Source organism: Danaus plexippus, assembly GCF_018135715.1.
Source record: "Danaus plexippus chromosome 22 unlocalized genomic scaffold, MEX_DaPlex mxdp_33, whole genome shotgun sequence".
Classification (NCBI taxonomy): Eukaryota; Metazoa; Arthropoda; class Insecta; order Lepidoptera; family Nymphalidae; genus Danaus; species Danaus plexippus.
Window position 1 is genome coordinate 145550 of NW_026869856.1, and position 26738 is coordinate 172287.

General features: G+C 35.2%; 2 protein-coding genes across 2 annotated transcripts; both read left to right on the forward strand.

Annotated features, from left to right (window-relative positions):
• Positions 1-9057: 9057 nt before the first annotated feature.
• On the forward strand, positions 9058-10101 carry LOC116773428 (kynurenine/alpha-aminoadipate aminotransferase, mitochondrial-like). Its single transcript, XM_061528790.1, has 2 exons — positions 9058-9253; positions 9922-10101. Exons 1-2 carry the CDS (start codon positions 9074-9076, stop codon positions 10099-10101), a joined length of 360 nt encoding a protein of 119 aa, XP_061384774.1. The 5' UTR covers positions 9058-9073.
• Positions 10102-11635: 1534 nt separating this feature from the next.
• On the forward strand, positions 11636-25441 carry LOC116773671 (kynurenine/alpha-aminoadipate aminotransferase, mitochondrial-like). Its single transcript, XM_032666171.2, has 8 exons — positions 11636-11865; positions 20107-20340; positions 22589-22760; positions 22952-23138; positions 23391-23651; positions 23743-23922; positions 24128-24325; positions 25002-25441. The coding sequence occupies exons 2-8, from the start codon at positions 20145-20147 to the stop codon at positions 25191-25193; spliced, it is 1386 nt and encodes a 461-aa protein (XP_032522062.2). The 5' UTR covers positions 11636-11865; positions 20107-20144; the 3' UTR covers positions 25194-25441.
• Positions 25442-26738: the final 1297 nt, after the last annotated feature.

Sequence of the window (26738 nt, forward strand, 5' to 3'; positions counted from 1 at the left end):
TGTAAATTTGTAAATGAGCAAGTAGCTTATTGATAATGTCATGAATCCGGCGATTTACATCGAAGGCGGGATTTCTTTAAATAAAAGTCATGAGTGCAGGAGTCGGAGACATCAGACGAAAATATAACAATAACAAATTTCGTCAAATTACAAATATCAATAGTTTTCAATGTGAATGATTAACTTTATGTTTGAGAAAAGTTTTTATTTTGTTTTAGCAGAAATGATGTAAGGTCGAAAGAATGTTAATATGAAAAATTGTTTTCTTTCATTTAAATACTGGATTTTGACTTAACACAGAAAATTGAGTCTCGACTTTACGATTTATAAGAAGTGATTTTTATTAAACGGTTTTATTTAGCTCACCCCCTGTGTTTGTTTGGGTCAAATTTAGTAATTGAAATTTAACCCTCTTCCCGTTAACCGATTGATCTGAAATTTGGTATACGCCTTTGAGTCTGGTGACAATACAATTATCCATATTCAATATTATTGTGAATCCAAGATGGCCGCCGCTACAAGATGGCGGACAACTTAGTTTTTTTGAATCCCATCAATATGGGTATCAAATGAAAGGGCTTGTCAAGTAGAATTCAGTGCACTATACAAAATCAAACATGACCACTGCTACAAAATGGCGGATAATGTATTTTTCAATCCCATCAATATGTATCAAAATAAAGGGCTTAGTAAGTATAATACAGTATACTATACAAAATTACGATATGAATCTCCCACCCACGTCAAGATCTGGTATCCTGTCGAGGACTGTGCTAAAAATGATACGTCGCTAGGGGTACACCACCCAAGTTAAGGTATAAGGTAAAAGCGGGCCGACAACTGTATGGCTTTAGGGTGGATAAAAATGATATGTCGTTAGCGTTTTCCCCTCAAGATTCAGGCACATCTTGTTGTACATAGCCTTGCCCCTCTATTGGACATCTGGAGGGGTCGACCGTAAAAATGTCCAGTACTCGTGAGAACAAAACCGTAGCAACAAATTCTACAAAAAATAAAAACACAATGAAGCAGGAAAAAAAAGTAAAAAAAAAATTAAGTTAAACGGTTTTATATTGTAGATAAATGTACTATAAGCTAAAAAATAATTTCATGGATACAGTCCTGCGTGCCGATATGTATACATTGTATATGTATACATAAAATAAAATAAAATCGTGGGGCACGTCCACTTTAAATTAATTTTGGATGACCTTGGACTGAATGAACTGTATCATATTCATTGAATAGTGACATGATAACTTTAAGATAATCTTTGATATTTTAAGGCTAGAGAAGATTTTACAAGGCAAAACCCGACAAATGGCTCATGCAAATTAGTTCATATTTTGGTTTCAGTTTGTGATTGATATACTTTCGTTCGTCACCCCCTTTCATGGACGACACTTGCTGCTTACCACTAGGTGGGTGAAGTCACATGCCATGTCTTTCGATTGTAGATATTGGTCGTGCCCCACGATTTTATTTTATTATATGTAACAATGTATACATATCGGCACGCAGGACTGTATCCATGAAATTATTTTTTAGCTTTTAGTACATTTATCTGCAATATAAAAAAGCTTAACTAAAAAAAATTTTTTACTTTTTTTTATTTAATGAACTGTCATGTACTGTCAGATATTATTCAGTGTTACCTAGAATATAGTCAATATACATGACGTGTTTGCTTCCTGAATACGTAACGTTAGAGAATAAGTTATAATATCGTGGGTCCGTGCACTTTGTTTCAGACACAGACATAAAAAACAAATTTAGTTAATTTTATGTTTGACAAAGCAGAAGTAAATGAAACTGAATTTGTCAGATTTACTGCAAAATTTTCTCTTGATTAGACCTGTGTTGTCAAGGTCTGGGCCGGAACAGGAGACTCAAAGCGATATTACATAACCGGAAAATTTTATTCTAATGATTGAGCCCCAGTACGTCAGTGATCATCATCTCATCTACGTGACGCCGCTAATTACTTAGTCAGACCCTAAATGAGTTTACTATTAAAATACAAAAAAATATTACTTTTGATTTTGATTCTATCTTTTGTATACGTTTTCCATTTCGTTTTCTCAGTTTCGTTTCAGTATCTTATAAACGTCCTAATAATCAAATATTTTGCATAAGCAGCCACATCGCGTATTTATAAAGATGATTAGGGAAATGTAGCCTATAGGTTAGTGCTTAATAGATTAAAAAAAAATATGGGGCGATGGAATCAAAGCAACCACTTAAGCGGTTCGTAAGGGGAGGACACACAGAAAAAATATTTATTCAGCAGTATTTCCTATTTAACAAACAAAATAAATATATTCATACCTAAATCTTAATGTCTCTTCCCAATTCATCAACGAACTTCAACGTTTTAACTAGCTGCCTTCAGTGATGTTGGGCTGGGGTGCCAGCTAAGAAGGGATGACTGAGCCATATTCATAAAATTCTTGACTCTGGAATTTAAGTCTCTTAACAACACCATGGTCAATAACCATTAACCAAGAAATTCCGTGCGAAACGTCTCGGCACTGGGTCATATAGCTAGTTTGGTCCAATCTTATTTTTTCATCGGAGCTCAGAAATGGACGTCAGCTATCTGATGTTAATCATTTGGATAACAATTCTTGGTCGGTTCTGGTCGGTATTTTGTTCTTCACTCCATCGACCGTTCCTAAGTCTTGAAACTTTTGTAATGTGCCTAAGAAGGGAAGCCGTGTAGACTCTGTTAATGACCAATTATAATTACTTCTACACTCAACAAGACTATCGAACGTACATAAACTAAAATAACACCTCGTAGAGCAACTCGAGGAAAATTAGTTTCACAGTGAACAATATGAGTTTTATATATAGCTGAATTCAGTCAACTGGGATTCCTTTGGTGTATGGTGTATGAGAAGAGAACAACGGTGAGTTTTACTTGATGTCTTGAAATTTTTCAAAAGGGTCCGTCTCGAGAGCCTTATTGACGTATCGGTAGGAACGCACATAAAAAGATTTGCACAGTTTGCCTGTTTTTATATTTCCTTGGTAAGATATTTGGAGGTAATAAAAAAAACAGTATCAAAAAAATAAGTCAGAAACTTAAAAAGTGGTAAATGTAGATCTTTTAGTTATAAAACGTTATTAATACTTCTCCATTAGTTTGACTGTTAAATTGTTACAAACATTCATTCACGTAAATGTAATGCTGACACACGTTACTAACTCCTTAGTAATTATCATCACTTTTATCATTGTTCTCATATAAATAATTTTTAGTTTCTCATAAATATATTTACATATATCAGCCATTTATAGAACAAAAGGATTTTCCAGAAGTTTCTTTTCTTCTAAGCATCATAACAGGTCGAAACAGTTATCGCTCAGACGTGAGATGATGCCAAATTATACTTTTAATTTATTACCCTAAATAAAATCATGGAGAAAAACTAGCCTATAACGCGGCGTAGTATGTGTTTTAACTATTTTTTTAATCATTCATTTTGATGTTTAATTGAAAATAATGTGTAATTAATGATAATGAATGTACATATGAGTTTTAGGCCAAGTGATAGAGAAACGTAGCATTTATGTAGACATTAAAAATTAGAAGTTACTCCTAACTCGTGTATTAGTATTAGAACTTATTCTGACAACATTATTGCTTCTAAGGATCTTAAGGAACTCATAATTTTTATTTCTGCTTCATTTTTTTTTTCTTAAATCAGACATCACGGACATTGATACGAATAAAATTATCGGAAATATTCTGAATTTCTTTTTAACGGAACTCTTTGTATGCAAAGAAAACCTGTGACATAAAACTTAGGTTAATTAAAGTTGCAAACAAATTCTTTATGTACATATTCTATTCATACAAACTACACTGATTTTATTAAAGTGTAAACGAAAGTATTTTATTATAATTTTATTGAATATCAATTAACCTATTTTTAAATAGCTTAAAATAAAGCCAGCTACAAAAGTCAAATAGTCAGTTGAAATAGTTATATGTATATACAATAATATACAAGCTAGGCAGAGAAACCAGTCCTTGTCCACTACTTAATTTAAAAAATATTGTAAGTATGGACAATATATTTTAATCTATTTTTACAAGCTTAGAAAGCTACGTGAGTAAAAAGATGCTATTACGTAAGACGTTAAACTGTAAATGTGTTTCCAGTTTGTGATTTATGGCGCTAGTAAATACTAAATAAGGTCGTTTATAGCTGTAATGTATTAATTATTTAAAGTCTATCACTTAGTTATTTAAATGAAAGACAGAGCCACCCAAGATTTCATGAAACCTACAAAATTTGTCATTAAATGTATATTTTAATGACAATTACTAAACTTATGATGTCGACTCTAGCTTTGCATGGATGTTACGATTTATGTTATTGAAGGTATAACAAACAACAGTCTGTCAAAATATCCGAATTAATTATTACATAAATGTCCAACAATGTGATTTTCCTTTTATAAAGTTTAAAAATATATTTTATCAGTATAAAATGTATAAAAAGTATCTATTGTTAAACACGTGTAGCATATTTAATAGATACAGACAGGGACCGGATCATTTTATATACCGGTGGATGTAGGTGTCGTGATAGGAAGGGAAAAAATATAGCCTTACAAGTTATCAAATTATATAATAATGTATTAAGGCATGACTTGCTGACATCTATCAATTTAATATAAAGCAATAATGATAAGCATTTAGTGTCTTTAGTGAGTTTAATATAGAAAGTCAGGAGAAACATCGTGAGCACAAACAGAGTAACGGCGAGAGACAGGTGTAACAGACATCACACAGTAAATTGTTAGCATTTATAGAAAGTGAATAAAGAAATTGAAAGTGGACCCTTGAAAGGTAAATAGGTAAGAAAATGTGTTCCTCAAAATATTTCAATAGGCTAAGACAAAAAAATAAAATTGAAAATAAGACAACTTTTTAAGTAACCAACTGGACATTGTTTCGCCATTATCCATGAGAATGACAAGTTCTGAAGATGCGAGGAAGATGCGTAACAAAAGGATGGAGGCACAGCTCGTGCCTGGTTTTTGGTCAAGAAACTGGAGCTATATTATTAAAATCAGGTTATTTATTCTTCTAAAAACATGTGCAGTATATCAGAAGATTCTCAGTCATCCAAAGTTGGCAAAACGCGTATGAGGCACTGAGAAGATCATTTTGTATTCAATGTACGCCATGAGATACTTTTAATAGACATTTCAAAATCTTACATAATATGATTACTGAAATCGGAAGATCATTAATGAGTTCTGCACAGATCTTGGTTTTAGTTACGGGTGCAATGCTTCCAAGATTTCCAATTGGAGTCGCACGTGGTTTTTATGCTAAGGCTTTAAGAGCAGCCAGGCCTCTAACTTGATTAACTTCCAGCTACGTAGACGTCTCAGTTACTGCTTGTTTGAAATACGTATAAGTAGGAACAGTAAAATAAAAAACCGAAGCTCAATTTTTGAAAAACATTTCTACTGCACTTTGGAAGGCACAAGCAAGAATAGAGTGCATCTATTCCAGCATGTCCAGTTAGCGACGGGATAACATGTCGCACAGTGGACCTCCATCCTTTTGTTGTAGATCTTCCTCTCATCTATATGTACATATATATATATATATATATATATATATATATATATATATATATGCACAAAAAGTTAGGGGTCTAAAATGATAAATATAAATTTTAATGACATCTTATTTGACATTATTTCTCCTCTGTATGTTCGTAGTAGTACTGTTGTTGATAATCAAACTCTCTCCAGATTTTATTTCTTTCTTTTGCAACTTGTAAAAAAAAAGTAAATCAACCGGTGTAACGGCCGTCAAAAATATATACTATATAAACTATATACAAATTAATAATTTCCTATAATTTATATTTGTCATTACATTTAATTTATTTTTATTTTCTTGGCTATTTTAACTTTAATATTAAATTGTTTAATATCCCTTGCCGGTGAAGTTATAAAGTTATCAAGGAAATTAATTAATTTGAATTTTTATTCAATATATGTTAATCACTCATTAAATAATTAAAATCATAGAAATAATGAAGTTCATAACTTATGATTTTATTAAAAGTGCTAGTACATTCTCAATAAAACAAACTTTACATGATCTGCAACCTATAGCAATTTTAATAACGTGTCTTTCTTGATTATCATCTCACGACGGTTGGGGAAATTCCAAGTCATGAGGACTTACCTATTAGCACGTGTTCAATTATTTCCGTGTCAAAAATGTTGTTTACATTTACATGTTGAGAAATCAAAACAAGATTACTTTAAACACTAGCTACATGATAAGAACTACAATGCTAAAATCAATAGATTAGATATCATTCTCTATAACATTAATACAACACGCAAATAACTAAAACACAACAGGAAATGTCATAGATGCAACAACAAAGCATCGATTCCTGCGACTTTTGACACAAATTTTACCGCTCACAAGCAACTTACATGAAACTTGATACGAATTTATGAATTCAAAAATAAAATTATATAAACTTGCATCTGAATATATCAAATATATCTTCTTACTTCATTATGACCATGTTCACAGGACCATCTTCAACTCACAGAATATTTGGCAAACAGTCTTCTAAACAGTGATTCAGAATGTTGAATCTATTAAAAAAACGCACAATAATATGTGGATTGCAAAGATATTCTCAAGACGTGAAAAATTTGTACAAGTTCTTCAGCGAGGAAGAAAACGAGAACCAGAAGTACAGAACTCTCGACGAGAAAGATTATGTGAGATTTCTGAGTAAAAGAGCTCTAACACAAAAGCCTGGACCTACAAGACAATTGAGTAAATATAAATATTTATAGTTACTAGGTATAAAGTGAATATTAATAAACACACATGCTATATAAATATAAGGTATGGCAAGTTTTTTTTAATTATAATTACTGGAACAAAAGTTTTAAATTCAATAATCTTTTATACATTTCCTCGAACGGAGCTGGAACTTTAACACAGTCAAAGTTTATATAAAAAATAAGTGCTTGAAACTGTTTCTTTACATGAGATACCCTATGTGCCTACAACAACAACTCCTAGGCTTTTGACATATCAACAATGACAGTAAACAATATGATATTGGTATACAACTATTGAAGTTCAAATAGTAGTCAGTCAGACCACATCAAATATATTTGATTTCACACCGACAATACCAAGGACACTTCCTCACAATAACATACAAACTTGAGCTGTGATAAATAATTTTTGTAGTCGCTAAATCAGAGAAAAGCAAAACAAAAATATGCCGAAATTTAGGAGAAGGTATGCCCAATGAAAAAACGTTTCCGTTTACTAACCTCAAACTCACCACAAGAAGTGGTGACAGAATATCAATACAAGGACACCAGTTGGACGAGGCCCTGCAGTATATACCGCCGAGAGGGTGAGTTAGTGCTGTCCACATTACAATATAGTGATGTTTAACAGTTAGCAATGTATTTACAACGAACGTATAACAAAAACTCATGTATCACTATATTTAATTTGATTTCACTTGCATAATAAGTATATTTAAAATATTTTTTAAACAATTATTATCAGAAATTTCTATATTCAATTTTTTCCATATCCAAACCATAAGGTTACTTATTTTATTTGGTACCGTTTATGTTACTTCTCTACATTTATTTATTGTACAGTATTCGGTATCAAAGATGAAATAAATTCAAAATTCTGGAACATATCATTCGTTTCATATAAAACTATCATGTTTAAGATCGTCTAAGTCAGTAAATGTTTGGAAAAGAGACAATAAAAAATTCACAGTCCTTTAATAAGTAATAGGGAAAAAATTTTAAGCTTTTATAAGAGAGAAGTAGGTTGCGTTTTTCTTTAAAACGTATCTAAACCTCTAGACAGCCTGGTCTACGTACTGAACTAAATAACTTTCAACAAGAGCTACATCGTCCCCCTCCTCTTCCACGTAACCTTTTGGTCACCACCGGAGGTCAACACGGCATTTTTCTTTGTGTGGAGCTGCTGGTGGACCATGGAGATCCCATCATTTGTACCGAGTACGCGTACACGGGCTTGCATTACATTGTGAGTTGCTAATATTATACATGACCAGGTAAACCACGTCAAAATTAAAAAGACACTTAAGTTATATTATTTTCCGAGAAAAAAACTCTAACGAGTAAGAGAAGCGAACGAAGGTCTACTTTAGAATTCTAAATTTAGCATAAAAACCAGACCGTAATATAATGAATATTAATAGAAAATATCATTGAGTTACAATTCATGTCTGTAAATATTATTCAAATACATATTTCAGTTAAAACCTTATCAAGTAGAATATATCGGAATCAAAGAAGATAAAGACGGTTTGCTTCCAGAAGAATTAGAGTCAGTGTTAAATACAAGATTGAAACAAGGACTCAAAATGCCAAGAGTATTGTTTGTTGTTCCGACAGTCAGCAACCCTACTGGTTTCCTGTTGTCGGAGAGCAGGAGAAGAAGAATTTACGAGATAGCTTGCAAATATGATTTACTAATTGTAGAGGACGACGTTTATATGTTCTTGAACTACACTGATGTACGTCTGTTTTTATTCCGTTATTTTATCTCTCAATACATAAATTCCGTTTCCAATTGCTATAACTCCTTTATAAATTCCTTTTTTATAGACGGTTATACCATCTTTCCTGTCGCTGGATACAACAGGTCGTGTGGTGCGTATAGATTCCATCTCCAAGGTTGTCAGCGCTGGGTTGAGAGTGGGCTGGTTGACGGGACCTGAACCTCTCATCAGATATACTGAATTGGCATTAATGTCCCAAATGCTGCATACTTGCTCTTTAGCTCAGGTAGATCTTTTCATTAATATTTTGCATTTCTTGTTTAGGCTATAATCACAAAAACCTAATTCATTTATTTTTAAATTAGCCATCATCTTTATTTGTGTTATTTTAGCAGATGGGACTGTGATATTAGTTATTGTTATACAATACTATAATAGATTTTATTCAAAAGGAGGTAACTTTATAATAAACATTTCAGTCTATAACATATAGTCTCATGGCGGACCGAAATCGCTTAACAACTCACCTACTAAGCACTATAAAGTTTTACAAAAAACAAAAGGATTCTGTAAATAATGCTTTGAAGAAGATTGAAGGTCTGATAGAATGGGAGGATCCGGCCGGGGGCTACTTCCACTGGGTAAAGATACGTGGACTTGAGGACGTGCGTAACATGGTAGGTTGATTTTGTCAAATTATATACTTGTCTTAGTCCGGGAATATTGTTCCTAAAGACATATAAAAAGGTGCAAAAACTGTTGACCACATACCATTGGTAGGATTAGTTTATGTAGGACTAATTTCGAATGGTGCCTTCTCTAGTGACTTTATAGTACAGAGATACTATACGTAATACAGTGAATAAATAAAATCACTTGTTCTCCACGGCTTAATTTCAGAATTTTTTAATACTTTATTTATTATGTTTCACTTGCCAAATGGTAAGCGATCACTTTCGTTCAAGGTTATAACTAGTGACATAATAGTTGTTGCGCAATACAAACACTCTAAACTTATTATTTTACCAAATTAGTTGTCATATTAATGATATATTTTTTACTGTCACATTTTGGTATTATATGAACTCAACTAAATTTGATGGCTAGGTTATAGTTGGTTAAAGATTATCCTGGTATCCTGGGAGTATGGGACTACAGTCAATAGTAAATTTTCTTGGACTAAATGCACAAAGTTGTGTCTTGCTACGATTAAATTGGAACAAGCTATCCCGATACCAACCAGAAACACTGGATAGAGTACTCTTGACTTTATGTAAAAAAAATTCGCGACTTTCCTCTACAATACGCATTAATAGATTAAGAAACTATTGTTAAATAATTCCAGGTTTTCAACACCGCCCTCAAACATGGCTTGATGTTAGAACCAGGTCACAATTTCAGTTACGACACGAAGAAGCCATCTCCGTACATACGACTTACATTCACAAGAATGAACTTGGAACAACTAGACGATAACGTCAACACGATTCGTGATATTATCATAGAAGAAAAAAAAACGACTTAACAAACAGTCTGTTGGGAAATGATATGTAATCGTTGGTTTAACCTTATATTAATGTATATATTTTTTATTGAATACCGATATAGAAAAAAATATACGAGAAAAACAAAGTAAGTATGAAACCAGGTGTCAGTTTATAACCGCCAATCAACAGCCAACCAGTTATACAATTTAATTTGTTAAATGTATGTGTTATCTTTACCAATATTAAAGTTAGGAACGTGACAAATAAATGTGCGATAGGAGGACCCGCTTTATCGCCAACAATATGTAATAAAGCACCAAGCTTGTTTATTATTCAATCGTTATTTTTATTGATTTTTACTGTTTGTGTCAGTTAATATTATATTAAAATTATTTTTAACTGTTTTAAGTTTGTTTTCCCTAATGTGTTGCCATCTTTTATACAAATTTGCACTCTTCTTTTGAAAAACCAAAACTTTGCCAAAACCTCGGCAGGTAATTTATTCTCAGTTACCGCTCTGTATCTGTCAATTGGGAATCCCAGGTGTGAGATTCAACTCCCTGCCGATATTGAGTGGTGCGATAGTCAAAAGTAGCAGTTACCACCATATCAGACAGTTGTTTCAGAAAGAGTTACTTAAACAACGAAAGGAGATCCATAAGGAATCAATTTTTCTCCTTAAATTTGAAGGTACAATACTACTAGCGAACACGTGATCAAAGGCAATTCTGAAGGTTCGTTTTTACATTAAGTCAAAAAGTTGTAGTGTTTGCGGGTGTCCAGATATGTGAACAATAGTTTCCAATGTGGTGAGGCTAGTGCTTTGTACAATGATAATGCTTACCTCCGTGTGAAGTACCAACTTGATCGGTAAAGGACATCTCACATATCTATCTCTAAGAGGCTAGTCTAGCCTTCTGGACCAATGATTCAGAAAAAGGAAGTCCGAGTTGTGTCCTCGAGACCGCTAGGGGACCTATATGGGCTGCCATTAGCCACATACTAAGAGAAGTCCTTGACTTCAAATTACAGGTAACTGTAGCAGACTTCATTCGTTTCATGTCTGAAATTTATATTTATACTGTAGACAAAGAAAGCTACACAAATAGCAATCCCCAGAAGCTCGGAAGTTATATGCGTCTCCTTCAACAAAAAATGGTCTTCAGACAATGATGTACTACTTCTAAGTTTGAGTACAGTCCACTTATATAACAGAAGTGCTCAAATGTCAAATGATAAGAACTTGTGAAATGTTTACGTTTTCTTTCAAGCTTAATTGTCGACTGTGAAATACCATCCCAAAGGTTAGCATAGAACATGAGGTTTTTGGTGTTTCCTACGGAAGTTATCAAGTGCGAGTGAGGGATGGGGCGCATGAGGCCCTTAAAAGTTTTTTTTTATGCAGACTGAGTCGCGGGCAACAACTAGTGTTTAATATATTTTAATATTCTATGTATATATACATACACTACTTTAATAAAAGTATTAATTTAGATAACAAAAAGTCATATTCAAAAACGTTAGATATAAAGTCACCTTTAACATATTTATCTTTACAATAATGTACGATCACACCTAAGCATACATTTCATTGTTTGTAGACGAGACAAACCTACCATCGTTTACTATGAAGATAAATTAAACATTTTATTACAATATATTTCAACTTGTGTTAACAATTACTTAGACACCTAATACAATGTTAGTTATGAAGTTGTCTTGACTTCATCGTCTAATCATAAAGTTGTTTGCAATTTATAACGGACTGTGCTAGTACCACGTGATAGGATTTAAAAAAAGCGGTAAGATTTTTTTTAACTTTTATTTTAACATGCATTAATTAACATAACACCTCTGTCTAGACGCATAGAGACTGTTCCCTTTTATTAAATGGGAGAAGGAAACCTATAATGACAAAGTTAAAATGTATTAAAATATATTAATTACTGAAAGTAGTGGAGTGTTACGGGATATTCATTAGTTCACTTAGTATAACAAAGGTGATAACCTTTTTTAAGAAGTCAATTATGATATAATTGCAGCATCTGTCAGATAAAGAATTATTATATATTATTAATATATATTTTTAAGAAATTTATATGTGGCTAAGACTATTTTAGTATAAGTAATAACTAAAATAGTGCTTCACCGCCATCAAGCACTGCCTATTTCTAATAAAAATGACGGCCATAGGCTCTAACGGCCACTGAAAACTGATATGACTGTCATTGGCTCTAATTCTACTTCTTCTGGAAAACGACCCTTCGACAAGTTTAAAGTCCATTCAATCAGACCAGGTGATGTGCCACGTCAAGAAGCCGTACCGACAAGGTTATCTCGTCAGTTGTTGTTAACAAAACTTTGAGGTGACGACCGCTGAATCTACGGGAGGTTCATGGCTAGAGTTTTTCCATAATTCTGTAGAGTACATCATGATATCCCTAATCAAATAACTTTGAAGTAGCCACTATTGCTGGTTACTGAGAAGATCGTTGTCTTCTAGGTATGCCATGAGGTATCTTAAACAGACATTGAAATCGGACCACAATTAAGGGATTCTGCGGGTACCATACCTATGGGTACCATATTGATAACTTTCAAAGTTTAGGCGCTATAAATTAAAAAATTAAAAAACCTTTTATTTCATGCATAATTGTGGTACATACATGGTTTAAAGAAAAAAGAAAATTGTTGGCGTTGTGTTTACAGTTATTTTTATAAAAAAGTTTATACATAAGTTAGTATAGAAGTTTAATCGTTTGCATGAACCCCTCCTCGGGTGAAGGTGAAGGCCTCCTCTAAAGAATTCCATATGTCTCTACCCTGAGCTATTTGCGGCCAGCAGGTACCTGCTTTTTTTATCAGCTCGTCTTCCCATCTCGTGTGGGGTCTGCCTTTGAGACGTTTGCCAATTGGACCTATCCACTTTGTGACCCTGCTAGTCCATCTCTCGTCCTTTAGCCTCGCTACGTGCCCAGCCCACTTCCATTTTAGTTTCTTAGCGTAGGTTAGAGCATCCGTCGCTTTAGTGGTTTCTCTCATTTTTGTGTGACGAATTTTTTGCATCTTTTTAATATTGAGCATACTTCGTTCTATTCCGCGTTGGCAGGTGGTTATTTTTCTTTTTAATTTGGATGTATATTTCCAAGGTTGACATGCGTAGGTTAGGCACGATAGGAGGCATGACGTCATGACTTTTGTTTTGATATTTATTGGCATGTTGCTTTTGAATATCTCTTTTAAGGACCAGTACTTGTTCCAAGTATTTTGTACTCTTCGTTCTACTTCTAGTTCGTTTTGCTTTCTGTTGAAGCCAATTTGTCTTCCTAGATAGATGTATGTCTCTGTATATTTCAGATTTTCATTTTCCACAGATATTCTTCTCTGTATACTATTTGTCATGACCATTGTTTTCGATAAATTCATTTCTAGTCCTAACTGTTTACTAGCTGTGTTTAGTGAATCAATCGTGTTTTGCAATTGTGTGCTAGATTCTGACAGTAGAATTAAGTCATCTGCGAAGCGCAGGTGGGATAAATACTTGCCATTGATGTTTTATCCTATCTTTTCCCGGTTGAGGATTTTTATTATTGACTCTAGGATGGATATAAATAAGGAGACAGCGGGTCGCCTCGTTTCACGCCTCTTCCCATAGAGATCGTAGGACCAGTGGATTCTAGTTTTATTTTTGCTGTACTACCTTTGTAAATGTTTCTAATTATATCTATGTACTTTTGTTCAACTTTCTCGGCTTGCAGAGCGGTCCATATACTTGAACGTGACACGGTATCAAAAGCTTTTTTATAATCAACATATGCGATGTAGAGCGCTCTTTGCTTCTCTTGATATTTTTCCATTATTAGTTCTACAGTATGTATATGATCGATTGTTGAGAAACGCTTACGAAAGCCTGCTTGTTCTATTGGTTGGTTTTTTTCTATTGTGACACTTATTCTTTTGTTAATTATGGAGGAAAACAATTTGTAGATACAGGAGAGTAAGCTTATAGGCCTGTAGTTTGTGATATCTTTTGAGTCACCTTTTTTATAAATTAAAATTATTTCCGACTCTACCCACTGCGATGGTATTTCAGCAGTTTTTAATATAAGGTTAAATAAGTGCGTTAGTGGGGGAGTCCGTACTGGCCAGGCAGCCTTTATAGCTTCATTTGTAATGCCGTCTGGTCCTGGGCTTTTATCTGGCTTTAGCCTTTTTATTTCTTGTATGACTTCTTCTTCAGTTATTGGTGTTATGTTTTCGCTTTTGTTCATAGAGTTAATATAGTTTGCATTGATATTGCTGGTACGCTATTTTCCTTGTTGTTTATATAGGGTTTTATAGAAATGGTTTGCTACATCTATGATTTCTTTGCGATTATTTACGGTTTTGTCTTTGCAGTTTAAGCCTTCTATCCAATGTTTATTGGTTCTTAATTCTTTAAGGGACTTTTTTGAGCTTTTTCCAAATGTTTTTCGATAGTCTTCGATCTGTAGCTTTTGTAGTCATGTTTAATGTATTTACTTATTAGTTTGTATAGAGCTGATAGTTCATTTTTTGTGGCTCGAGTTTTTATCTTAGCATGTTGTAACTCTTGTCTTCTCTTGATAAGTTTCAGGGTACACTCTTTTAAAACTTTATGGTTATTTTTTGATATTTCTTTAGGGGTTTGAGCGTCCTGTAAGTACTGGGCTATAACCTTGGTTAATGCGTTATAGAAAGCCTGTAATGATGTTTTTTCTTGGCATTTATTTATATCCTGTAACTGAGATGAAATGTTTTGTTTCTAAAATATTATTTCTTGTTCAGTTTTCAGTGATGAATATCGATTGCTTTTGTACGCTGTGCGTTTTTTCTTCTGCTTTGTGATAGATATTGTTGCTCTGATTGCTCTGTGGTCCGACGGATATTTCAGATTTAGAACTTCTATGTTTTGGAAGATGTTTGGTTGATTTGACAGTACGTAATCTATTTCATTTTTGTATTTACCATTCGGTGAACGCCAGGTCCATCTTTGGTTTGGTTTTTTATGAAAGAAAGTATTTAAGATGGCAAGTTGGTGTTCGAGGGCGAAATCAATTAGCTTTTGACCTCTCTTGTTTCTTACACCATACCCGTTTGTTTTTATTACTAGATGTTCATCTTTTCTTGGTTGTCCTATTTTCGCGTTAAAATCACTCATTATTATATAGTTTTTATTGGCTTGGTCTAGGGCTCTATTGACATTCGAGTAGAAGGTGTTAATCTCTTTTTCACAGGTTGTTTCAGTCGGTGCGTATATTTGTATAATTGATATAGACAGTCCTTGTATGTTAAGGTTCAATAATGCTACTCTATCATGTATACTATTTAGGCGCTATATATTTAGACGCTATATCTGTTAGTAATAAGAGGCGATGAAATCGTGTCAGAACTGGAGCCAACTCAGAAACATTTGTCTTAAATATTATGTCTAGTTACCTAGCACTAGCTTTGTTTCTGTCACTATTACGCAGACTTTCCGGTTTCTACTTATTTGAAATACGGGTCCTTGTCTTCGTGGAAAAGGAAAAAGAAAGAGAGAGAGAGAGAGAGAGAGAGAAGGAAAGGAAAGAAAAAGGGAGTGATAGGATGAGGGAAAAAGAAGAAACAAAAAAGGACGAAAAAGGGACTTAGAAGAAGAAGGAGAAAAAGAAACTGAACTAATTAACATATAAACGATATTGTGGATTATTATTAATATTCTAAACTACAATTGTTGGTAACACTCCGAATAAAACTGTTCTAATTGTATTTTTTACCAAAAACCATGTTTTTAATTTAAAACAATCTTAAAGCGCGTTGTGATGATAGAGCTTACGGTTCCTTGGGAAACCAACATCCCCAAAGACCATACCATCAAGGTCAACAAATATTACGAGCTCACAAACGAACTCACTCGAAATAGGTTCGTCGTGGATTTATACGCGGTAGAAGTGGGAGCGAGAGGTATAACGGCTAAATCTCTCTACAACCTGCTAAAAGACTTGGGCCTGTCCAGAACTCACATCAATTCGTTCTTGGAACGTACTTCGAAGGCAGCCCTAGTAGGTTCTTTTCAAATATGGTTAGGTAGGGAGAGGAGCTTGGACAGTGGAGGTGAGCGTTTAACGCGCGTTAGTTAGGGGCCCCTTAAACCTACACCTGGGTCGCAAGTCCCAGGCACTTTTGAAGCTCCACTCCCTGCAACGCAATGGACCCGGCACCCGCACGGTGAATCCATTGAATGCTAAGAGGTTTCGTCTCATTTAAAACGACTGCCCGGAGAGTCGGGCTGACGCTGGAAAGACAGTTGACGCTGGAAAGACAGATGGCGCTGGAAAGACAGATGACTGCTGGAAAGACAGCCGAGGGCAACGGCCTAGCAAGCCCAGCCCGGGATTTACGAAGCTAAAAGTCCTATTAAGAAAAATACCCCTAGGACAGTCCGAGAGGGGGGGCGAAAGATCTGTCCACCGGTCGATGTAAACGGCGAAAACGGCGCGAATACGGATTTGAAATGCCCTACGTGCGGGAAAAATTACAAGAGACGAGCCTGGTACATTAAACATCTAAAAACACATAATGGTGTTGAAGCACGACAATCGTCGGTAAGTTCTTCAACTTTCACTGCGGATAGAGTTGACCCTCATGTATCCCATGGTGAACCATTAACTGGAAACTACCAGGAGTCCATTGACATCCGGACACGTCTTAGCATTCCAAACATGAAACAATCGACTTGGAAAGTTCACGACGACAATTTAGCGGACCTGTTAGAGCATCCGGGCTCGAAGCAGGATTTGAACTCGCGAGTAGAAACTTTCCAAAATACTATTTACGACTACTTTAACGAGCAATATCCACCTCGAAATCATTACGCTCGCAAAAATAAAGACAATTCTTTCAAGATAAAAATGAGGAGGAAAAAACGGGAATTAATAAAAAATCTACGTATAGCCAAAGCCCTAGGCGACAATCACCTTAGTCATAAACTAGCTAGGGCGTTAAGATCAATTCTAAAATTAATTCAAGGAATATCGGCGCAAACCGCAAAAAATCGCGATAATTTTGACCGGGCAAAACAGGAAGTAGATTTTGATAAAAACCCTTTTGAGTATTCGAAAACCATTTTTAAGAAAGAACGCGGACAGCTTCTCTTGACCAATGAACAAATTTACGATCATTTTAAGAGCACATACGAAGTGCCTAAAAGTGTAAGACTCTATGCGGATCCCAACGATCAAAAACCTGGAATTCCTCGTTTCGATTTCCACGGCATCCCTCCAACGCTAGATGAGATAAGTATTCAGATAAAGAAAAAATCGTCTAAATCTGCGCCGGGACCCGATGGTATCCCATATATAGTCTTTAAAAAATGTCCATCGGTTCGTAAACATCTCACATATATATACGATAAAATCTGGTCAAGGAAGCAAATCCCGGAGTGCTTCGGGAAAGCAATTTTTGTCCTCATTCCCAAAAAGATCGAGTCACAGATCCGAAAGATACTAGACCGATAGCCTTAACAAATACTATATCCAAAATCTTTTTCTCAGTTCTACAAACGAGAATGACGCGATTCATGCTCAGCAACAGGTATTTTAGGCCAAATCACCAGAAAGGGTTTTTACCCGGAATTTCTGGCTGCCTAGAACACAACACTTTGCTGTCGGAGAGTTTAAAAGATGCTAGGAAAAGCGAGAGGCAAATTACAGTTTGTTGGATAGACTTAGAGAACGCGTTCGGGTCGATACAACACGAATTGATGCTATTCGCGCTAAGATGGTACAACTTTCCGCCCCTAGTTACCAATATGATCGCGTCGTACTACTCAAAATTAAAGTTTTCTATAACAACTAAAGAAGGCCATTCAAAAACTTTTAGTTACAATGTAGGACTATTTCAAGGTTGCTGTTTGTCTCCAATTGTATTTAATATTGTAATTAACATCTTAGTAGATAAATTAACCAGCAACGAGAAAAAGTGGGGGTATCGGTTCAAGTTTAATAATAAATACACGGAATCCATTTTAGCCTTCGCTGACGATCTCGCAATACTGACACGTAACCCCAAACACTGTCAAGTACTATTAGATGAAGTGGATAGATTCTGTGAGTGGACCGATGGATTGAGGACAAAACCAAGTAAATGTCACTGTCTGTGTCTCGGTAGGCGGAGTACAAGATACACCTCATACGATCCGGGATTATCGTTAGGCGGTCAATGCATTTCTACGGTTACAGAAAATGCACCATTTAAATTTCTCGGTCGGAAGATTGATAATATAGGTCGTACTCCATCTTTAGAAGGTATAGTAGATAGCTTTTTAAACGATCTCAACAAGGTAGATAGCCAACAGATCAGTAACGTTAAAAAAGCTTGGATCTACGATAATTATCTGACTTCACGTTTAAATTGGCCTTTCCTCGTTTATGATTTCAATAAAACCCTTTTGTCAAAGTTAGATGCAGGCGTCATAAAGATGTTGAAGTTGTGGCTCGGGCTCGCGCTAACGGCTGATTCATCGGCTTTATTTAGGGATCGCAATAGTTTTGGGATGAGTCTAAAAAGGCCATCGGAGCTCTACAGACACCTGAGAGTTTCCAAGAGATACATCCTGGGGAAATCCCAGGATGACGTCGTTACATCGCTCCCAAAAGACAAAGATGCCCCAGAGCTAGAGTCAAGGCTTCAATTCCACAAGCAGTTTATGATAGGAGCGCAAAGTAACAGAGTAGGGTTAGGATCAAGTAGGAAGGTCCAAGATACGGATATATTGAAGTCTTTTATTCGGCAAGACGAGAATGATAAATATAAGATCCATGCAATAAGTTTAGAAATGCAGAACGAGTGGTTAGACATAGGAGATTTTTGCATCCCATTAGCACTAAAATGGCGCACCTTAATCCATGATTGGTCGCCAGCATTGCTAAAATTCTATCTCAATGCGTTCCAGATGACTCTCCCAGATCAAAGTAATTTAGTAAGATGGGGTAAAGGTACCGAAAAGACTTGCTATATCTGTGGGAAGGCAGTTGGAACTGCTAGGCACTTGTTAGTGGGATGTAAGGTACTCCTCGATAGCGGTCAATACTCGCGTCGTCACGATAGGGTTCTAGAAATCATACGTGAAGCGGTTAGTCTTTCGGTAGCCAGAGCGCAAAAGGAAATAACCACAAACGAGCGATCAGTAGGTTTTGTGAGAGAGGGCACTAGGGCTATAAAAACAAATGTCAAGCCTTACTCCATCCTTAAAGCGGCTACGGATTGGACTATAATGATGGATACGCATGAAAAACAATACAAAATCCCCGAGGATATTTGTGCGTCGGCCTCCAGACCAGACATATTTATGTATTCGCGAATCTTAAAGCGCGTTGTGATGATAGAGCTTACGGTTCCTTGGGAAACCAACATCCCCAAAGACCATACCATCAAGGTCAACAAATATTACGAGCTCACAAACGAACTCACTCGAAATAGGTTCGTCGTGGATTTATACGCGGTAGAAGTGGGAGCGAGAGGTATAACGGCTAAATCTCTCTACAACCTGCTAAAAGACTTGGGCCTGTCCAGAACTCACATCAATTCGTTCTTGGAACGTACTTCGAAGGCAGCCCTAGTAGGTTCTTTTCAAATATGGTTAGGTAGGGAGAGGAGCTTGGACAGTGGAGGTGAGCGTTTAACGCGCGTTAGTTAGGGGCCCCTTAAACCTACACCTGGGTCGCAAGTCCCAGGCACTGTTGAAGCTCCACTCCCTGCAACGCAATGGACCCGGCACCCGCACGGTGAATCCATTGAATGCTAAGAGGTTTCGTCTCTTGTATATGCAGAAGTAAAAGTAAGTAATTTAATACTGAAGGGTTTTCGAGAAACAATTCCATATTTTTTTTTTCTATTGCAATGGTTTCACAAAAAATGTGGTCAGTAATTATAAGGTTGTGAATTAAAACACCATTATGAATACGAAATAAATTAACGTGTATTATTAGTTAAGTAATAAATAATGATAATTTAATACTGACTCATAATACTTAATGTTACAGAAAAAAACGCCGAGCGGTGTTTGATATAGTTAGTTAAAATGTTGAATCTATTCGAAAAACGTACAATAATGTGTGGCCTGCGAAGATATTCTGAAAAAGCGAAAAATTTGTACAAGTTCTTCTGTGAGGAAGAAAACGAGCACCAGAAATACAGAACTCTCGATGAGAAGGACTATGTGAAATTTTTGAGTAAAAGAGCGCTAACGTTTAAACCTTCGGATACGAGACAATTGAGTAAGTTTAAAAATGAGAATCTCATGAAATATATTTGTACAAACAAATAACATTTAACATTTTAACAAAACGTAGTTTCAACTTATTTAATAAAATATTTTTACAAAATTAACATCAAATGAAAAAAATGACAAAAAAAATATTATATTCTATAAACACATAAACGATAAAGGTTATTATTAAAAATTTGTTTAGTTTTCAGCAACATAACAAAAAAATATTTATTCCTGTTTCCGTTTATAAAACTAATACATACACACTTCACATACAAAACAGGAGTAAAACCTTTTTTATTATTCTATGAAAATGTTCCTATTTAAAATAATGTTTAGATGTTACAAAAATATGTGCAAGCCATTGAAGTATTAATAAAGTACTTCATTACACTTTTAAGGTATAAGCTAGTACTTCATTTTTACACACCTCATACGATCTGGGATTATCGTTAGGCAGTTAATGCGTCTCTACCGTTACGGTCGTAACATTGATAATATAGGTCGTAGTCCATCCCTAGAAGGAATAGTATATAGATTTTTGAATATTTTTAACAAGCTAGATAACCCACTGATCAGTAACGTCACAAAAGCTTGGATCTACTACGATAACTTCCTACCATCACGTTTGAATTGGCCTTTCCTGGTCTATGATTTTAATAAAACGCTTTTGCCACAGTTCGGTGCAAGCGTATTGATTTTGAAGTTGTGGCGCGGGCTCGCATTATCGAATAATTAGTCAACTTTATTCAGGGATCACAATAATTTATTCAGGGATCACAATAATTTATTCAGGGATCACAATAATTTTGGGATGAGTCTAAAAAGGCCATCGGAGCTTTATAAAAGCCTACGAATTTTCAAGAAATATTTCCCTGGGAATTCCCATGATGTGATGAATTTATTACATGACTCCTAAAAGACAAAAATGCTCCAGATCTAGAGCCAAGACTTCAATTCCAAGAACAGTTAATGATACGAGCAGAAACTATCAGAGTAGGGTTGAGATCAAGTAAGAAGGCAAAAGAGACGGATATATTAAAGACTTTTATTAGGCAAGACGAGAATGTTAAAGATAAGATCGGAGAAATGAGTTTAGAGTTGCAGAACGAGTCGTTAGACGTTTGGTGGAATGGTCGCCAGCGCTGATAAAATTTTATCTCAATGTGTTCCAAATAACTCTCCCAGATCAAAGTAATTAATTAAGATGTAGAAGAAGACCAGAACATAAATATTTTTGTATTCGCGAATAATAAAGCGCATTTTTTTAATAGAGTTTACGATTACGAAAGACCATGCCATCAAGGTCAATAAGTGTTACGATGTCAATTACGAACTCGCTAGAAATACGTTCGTCGTAAATTTGTACGTGTTAGAAGTGGGACTGAGAGATATAACATCTAAATCTCTCTACAATCTACTAAAAGACTTGGGCATGTCCAAAACTAACATCAATTTATCCTTAGAACGTATTTTGAAGGTTGCCCTAATAGTTTTGTTTCAAATTTGGTTAGGTAGAGGGAGGTGCTTGGAAAGTAGAGGTGAGCATTTAACATCTGGATCGCAGGTCCCAGGCATTTAATGGATTCACCTGCATGGTGAATTCATTAAATGTTGAGATGTTTCGTCTGTTGTATATAATATACATACGTGACCTATAATATTGGTATCAAACACATACATTTTTTTTTCACACCAGCTAGTCAAAGTTAGAGTTTGTCTTTTCACAAGGTCACGAGTCTCAGTAAAAGAATTAATTTTTTTTTTGAAACTAAAGTTTTTCTCGGTAAAATAATAATTCTAATATTTGGATAAGCTATTCAAGATGTCAGAACAATAAAAAAAATTACAATCCGAAGCTATTCCAAGCAACAATAGCGGAAAATCCGACACAAGGTAGCGATTTTAAAAAAATTAAAAAGTGCGAATATCTCGAAAACCGTGCTATTTTTACTGAGGTCAAATTGTGATTTTCTGATAGATCTCGAGCTCATCTAACTCCTGTGTTACTGGGTCGTGGTGATTTTGGGACACACTGTATAATACATCTAAAAATATTTTTTCCCAATGTTACACACATAGTCACAAAGTTTCAAACAAAATTACATTTTTATTCCACTACTGAACTTAAAGTAATAATCAATTATCCATCCACCGTCCGGCGAAATCAACTTAACATAATTCCACGCCGATAACAATAAAGATACATCCTCACAATAACTTACAAACTTAAACTGTGTTAAAAAAAATTTTAGTAATTAAATCCGAGAAAAGCAAAAGAAAAATATGTCGAAATTTAGGAGAAGGTATGCCCAATGAAAAAACGTTTCCGTTTACTAACCTCGAACTCACCACAAGAAGTGGTGACAAAATATCAATAGAAGGACACCAGTTGGACGAGGCACTGCAGTATATACCGCCGAGAGGGTGAGTTAGTGCTGTCATCATTGCTCTTACTATAACGTCCGTCAAAAAATTGTAAATCTTTATTAAAACATTCGTATGATACATAAATAATTCAACAAATACTTTGAATCATTATTTAAGGAGAAAATATTCAGTTTTTTTCACATAAGATCCAATAAATTTTAAGATCATAAATGTACCTAAAACCGTAGATTGCCGTGTCTACATCACGAGCTAAATAAATTTCAACAAGAGCTGCATCGTCCGCCTCCTCTCCCGCGTAGTCTATTACTCACCAACGGAGCCCAGCACGGCATTCATCTTTGTACTGAACTGCTTGTGGATCACGGTGATCCCGTTGTGTCCACTGAATACTCGTACATTGGCTTGCATTGTATTGTAAGTAGCAAGTGATATAATAGCAGGAAGTTTTGAATCTTTCATTAACGCCTCTCAAACACCTCTCAAATCTAGGGAGTTTCATGGTTTCTCACGTATATTATGTTTGAAGAAGGTCATTAAAAAAGTTTACTCAGTAAAGCCTCAGACGGATACATTTTAGTTAATTATTAAAATAATGTAAAATTCTTATATTAGCAAAGACAGACCTATAAATGATTAATAATGTTATTATATAATTTTTTTTTTCAGTTAAAACCTTATAATGTGGAATATATCGGAATCAAAGAAGATAAAGACGGTTTGATTCCAGAAGAATTAGAGTCAGTGTTAAATACAAGAATGAAACAAGGACTCAAAATGCCAAGAGTATTGTTTGTTGTTCCGACAGTCAGCAACCCTGCTGGTTTCCTGTTATCTGAGAATAGGAAAAGAAAAATTTACGAGATAGCTTGCAAATACAATTTAATAATTGTAGAGGATGAAGTTTATATGTTCTTGAATTACACTGATGTACGTCTGTTTTTATTTCGTTATTTTATCTCTCAATACATTAATTCAGTTTCCAATTGCTATAACTCCTTTATAAATTCCTTTTTTATAGACGGTAGTACCATCTTTCCTGTCGCTGGATACAACAGGTCGTGTGATGCGCATAGATTCCATCTCGAAGGTTGTTAGCGCTGGGTTGAGAGTGGGCTGGTTGACGGGACCTGAACCTCTCATCAGATATACTGAAATGGCTTCATTTTCGCAAATGCTACATCCTTGCTCTTTATCTCAGGTCTGTTGTTTAGGTCTTGTTATCAACTCTTCTGCTTTTACCTTTAAAAGGATATGTTTCATTTCATTGAAATATATGTAAGTTAATCATTATTTAAATTAATCATTAGGTGTCATACATTCCTTACTGTTCTTTGCGAAACTTATTACGATACTATTATGGAGACTGCGTTCAAAATGAGGTATTTTTTTATTACGATTTTCAGTCAATAGCGTACAGTCTTATGACTGACCGAAATCGCTTAACAACTCACCTACTAAGCACTATAAAGTTTTACAAAAAACAAAAAGATTGTGTAAATAATGCTTTGAAGAAGATTGAAGGTCTGATAGAATGGGAGGATCCGGCCGGGGGCTACTTCCACTGGGTAAAGATACGTGGACTTGAGGACGTGCGTAACATGGTAAGTTGATTTTGTCAAATTATATACTTGTCTTAGTCGTGGAATATTGTTCCTAAAGACATATAAAAAGGTGCAAAAACTGTTGACCACATACCATTGGTAGGATTAGTTTATGTAGGACTAATTTCGACTGGTGCCTTCTCTAGTGACTTTATAGTACAGAGATACTATACGTAATACAGTGAATAAATAAAATCACTTGTTCTCCACGGCTTAATTTCAGAATTTTTTAATACTTTATTTATTATGTTTCACTTGCCAAATGGTAAGCGATCACTTTCGTTCAAGGTTATAACTAGTGACATAATAGTTGTTGCGCAATACAAACACTCTAAACTTATTATTTTACCAAATTAGTTGTCATATTAATGATATATTTTTTACTGTCACATTTTGGTATTATATGAACTCAACTAAATTTGATGGCTAGGTTATAGTTGGTTAAAGATTATCCTGGTATCCTCGGAGTATGGGACTACAGTCAATAGTAAATTTTCTTGGACTAAATGCACAAAGTTGTGTCTTGCTACGGTTAAATTGAAACAAGCTATCCCGATACCAACCAGAAACACTGGATAGAGTACTCTTCTACAATACGCATACGCATTCTACAATACGCGACTTTCCTCTACAATACGCATTAATAGATTAAGAAACTATTGTTAAATAATTCCAGGTTTTCAACACCGCCCTCAAACATGGCTTGATGTTAGAACCAGGTCACAATTTCAGTTACGACACTGAGAAGCCATCTCCGTACATACGACTTACATTCACAAGAATGAACTTGGAACAACTAGACGATAACGTCAACACGATTCGTGATATTATCATAGAAGAAAAAAAAATACAACAGAAAAAATGTTAGGAAATAGTATTTAATTTCTTCTTAATGTATTATTTATTTATCGCCATCACACACAATAAATCAAACAAAGTACAAAAACAGGTGACCAAACAAAAGACAAAGCCATCCTATCGGCAAGTTGCAGTCTCTATCAGGATATGTATATGGTAGATATAACACATTGACGAACAAGTATATAATAAAAAACCCCGCTTATCCCCAATAATATGTAAATGCCAAAATTGTTTATAATTTGAGGAATATTTTCATTAATATACACTTTTTCTATCATTAAAAAACATGTAACATTAATCTACATTTTAGCTGTAATAATTAATTGTATCTTAATCTAAATAATTTATAAATTTATTTATATCAACGCAAGCATATTATTCTGTAGCAAAACAAGGCTTCTATTCTGCACATCTACCCTCTTGTTTAGAGACGAAACCTCTCAGCATTTCATGGATTCACCGTGCAGGTGCCGGGTCCAGCGCGTTGCAGGGAGAGGAGCTTTAACAGTGCCTGGGACTTGGGACCCAGGTGTAGGTTTAAGGGGCCCCTATCTAACGCACATTAAACGCTCACCTGCACTGTCCAAGCTCCTCTCTTTACCTAACCAAATATAAAACGAACCTGCTAGGGCTGCCTTTGACGCACGTTCCAAGAATGAACCGATGTGAGTTCTTTACAGGCCCAAGTCTTTTAGCAGGTTGTAGAGAGATTTGGCTGTTATACCTCTCGCTCCTACTTGTACCGCGTACAAATTTACAACGAACATATTCTTAATGAGTTCGTTAGTGAGCTCGTAATACTTGTTGACCTTAATGGCATGGTCTTTGGGGATGTTGGTTTCCCAAGGAACCGTGAGCTCTATTAGTACAACGCGCTTTAAAATTCACGAATATAAAAATATGTCCCATCTGGAGGCCGACGAACAAATGTCCTCTGGGATCTTATATTGCTTCTCATACGTGTCCATCATTAAAGTCCAATCCATAGCCGCTTTAATAATAGAGTAAGGCTTGACGTTTGATTTTGTAGCCCTAGTGCCTTCTCTCATAAAACCTATTGATCGTCGGTTCGTAGTTATTTCGTTTTGCGCTCTTGCTACCGATAGACTAACCGCTTCACGTATGATTTCTAAAACCCTATAGTGACGACGCGACTATTGACCGCTATCCAGGAGTACCCTTAATCCCACCAGCAAATGCTTAACAGTTCCAACTGCCTCCGCGCAGATGTAGCAAGTTTTTTTTTGGTACCTTTACCCATCTTACTAAACTACTCTGATCTGGAAGAGTCATCTGGAACGCATTGAGGTAAAATTTTAGCTGTGCTGGCGACCAATCATGAATTAAAGTGCGCCATTTTAGTGCTAATGGGATGCAAAAATCTCCTATGTGTAGCCACTCATTCTGCATTTCTAAGCTCATTGCATGGATCTTATATTTAGAATTCTCGTCTTGCCGAATAAAGGTGTATAATATATCCGTATCTTTGGAATTCCTACCTGATCCTAACCCTACTCTATTACTTTGTGCCCCTATCATAAACTGTTTGTGG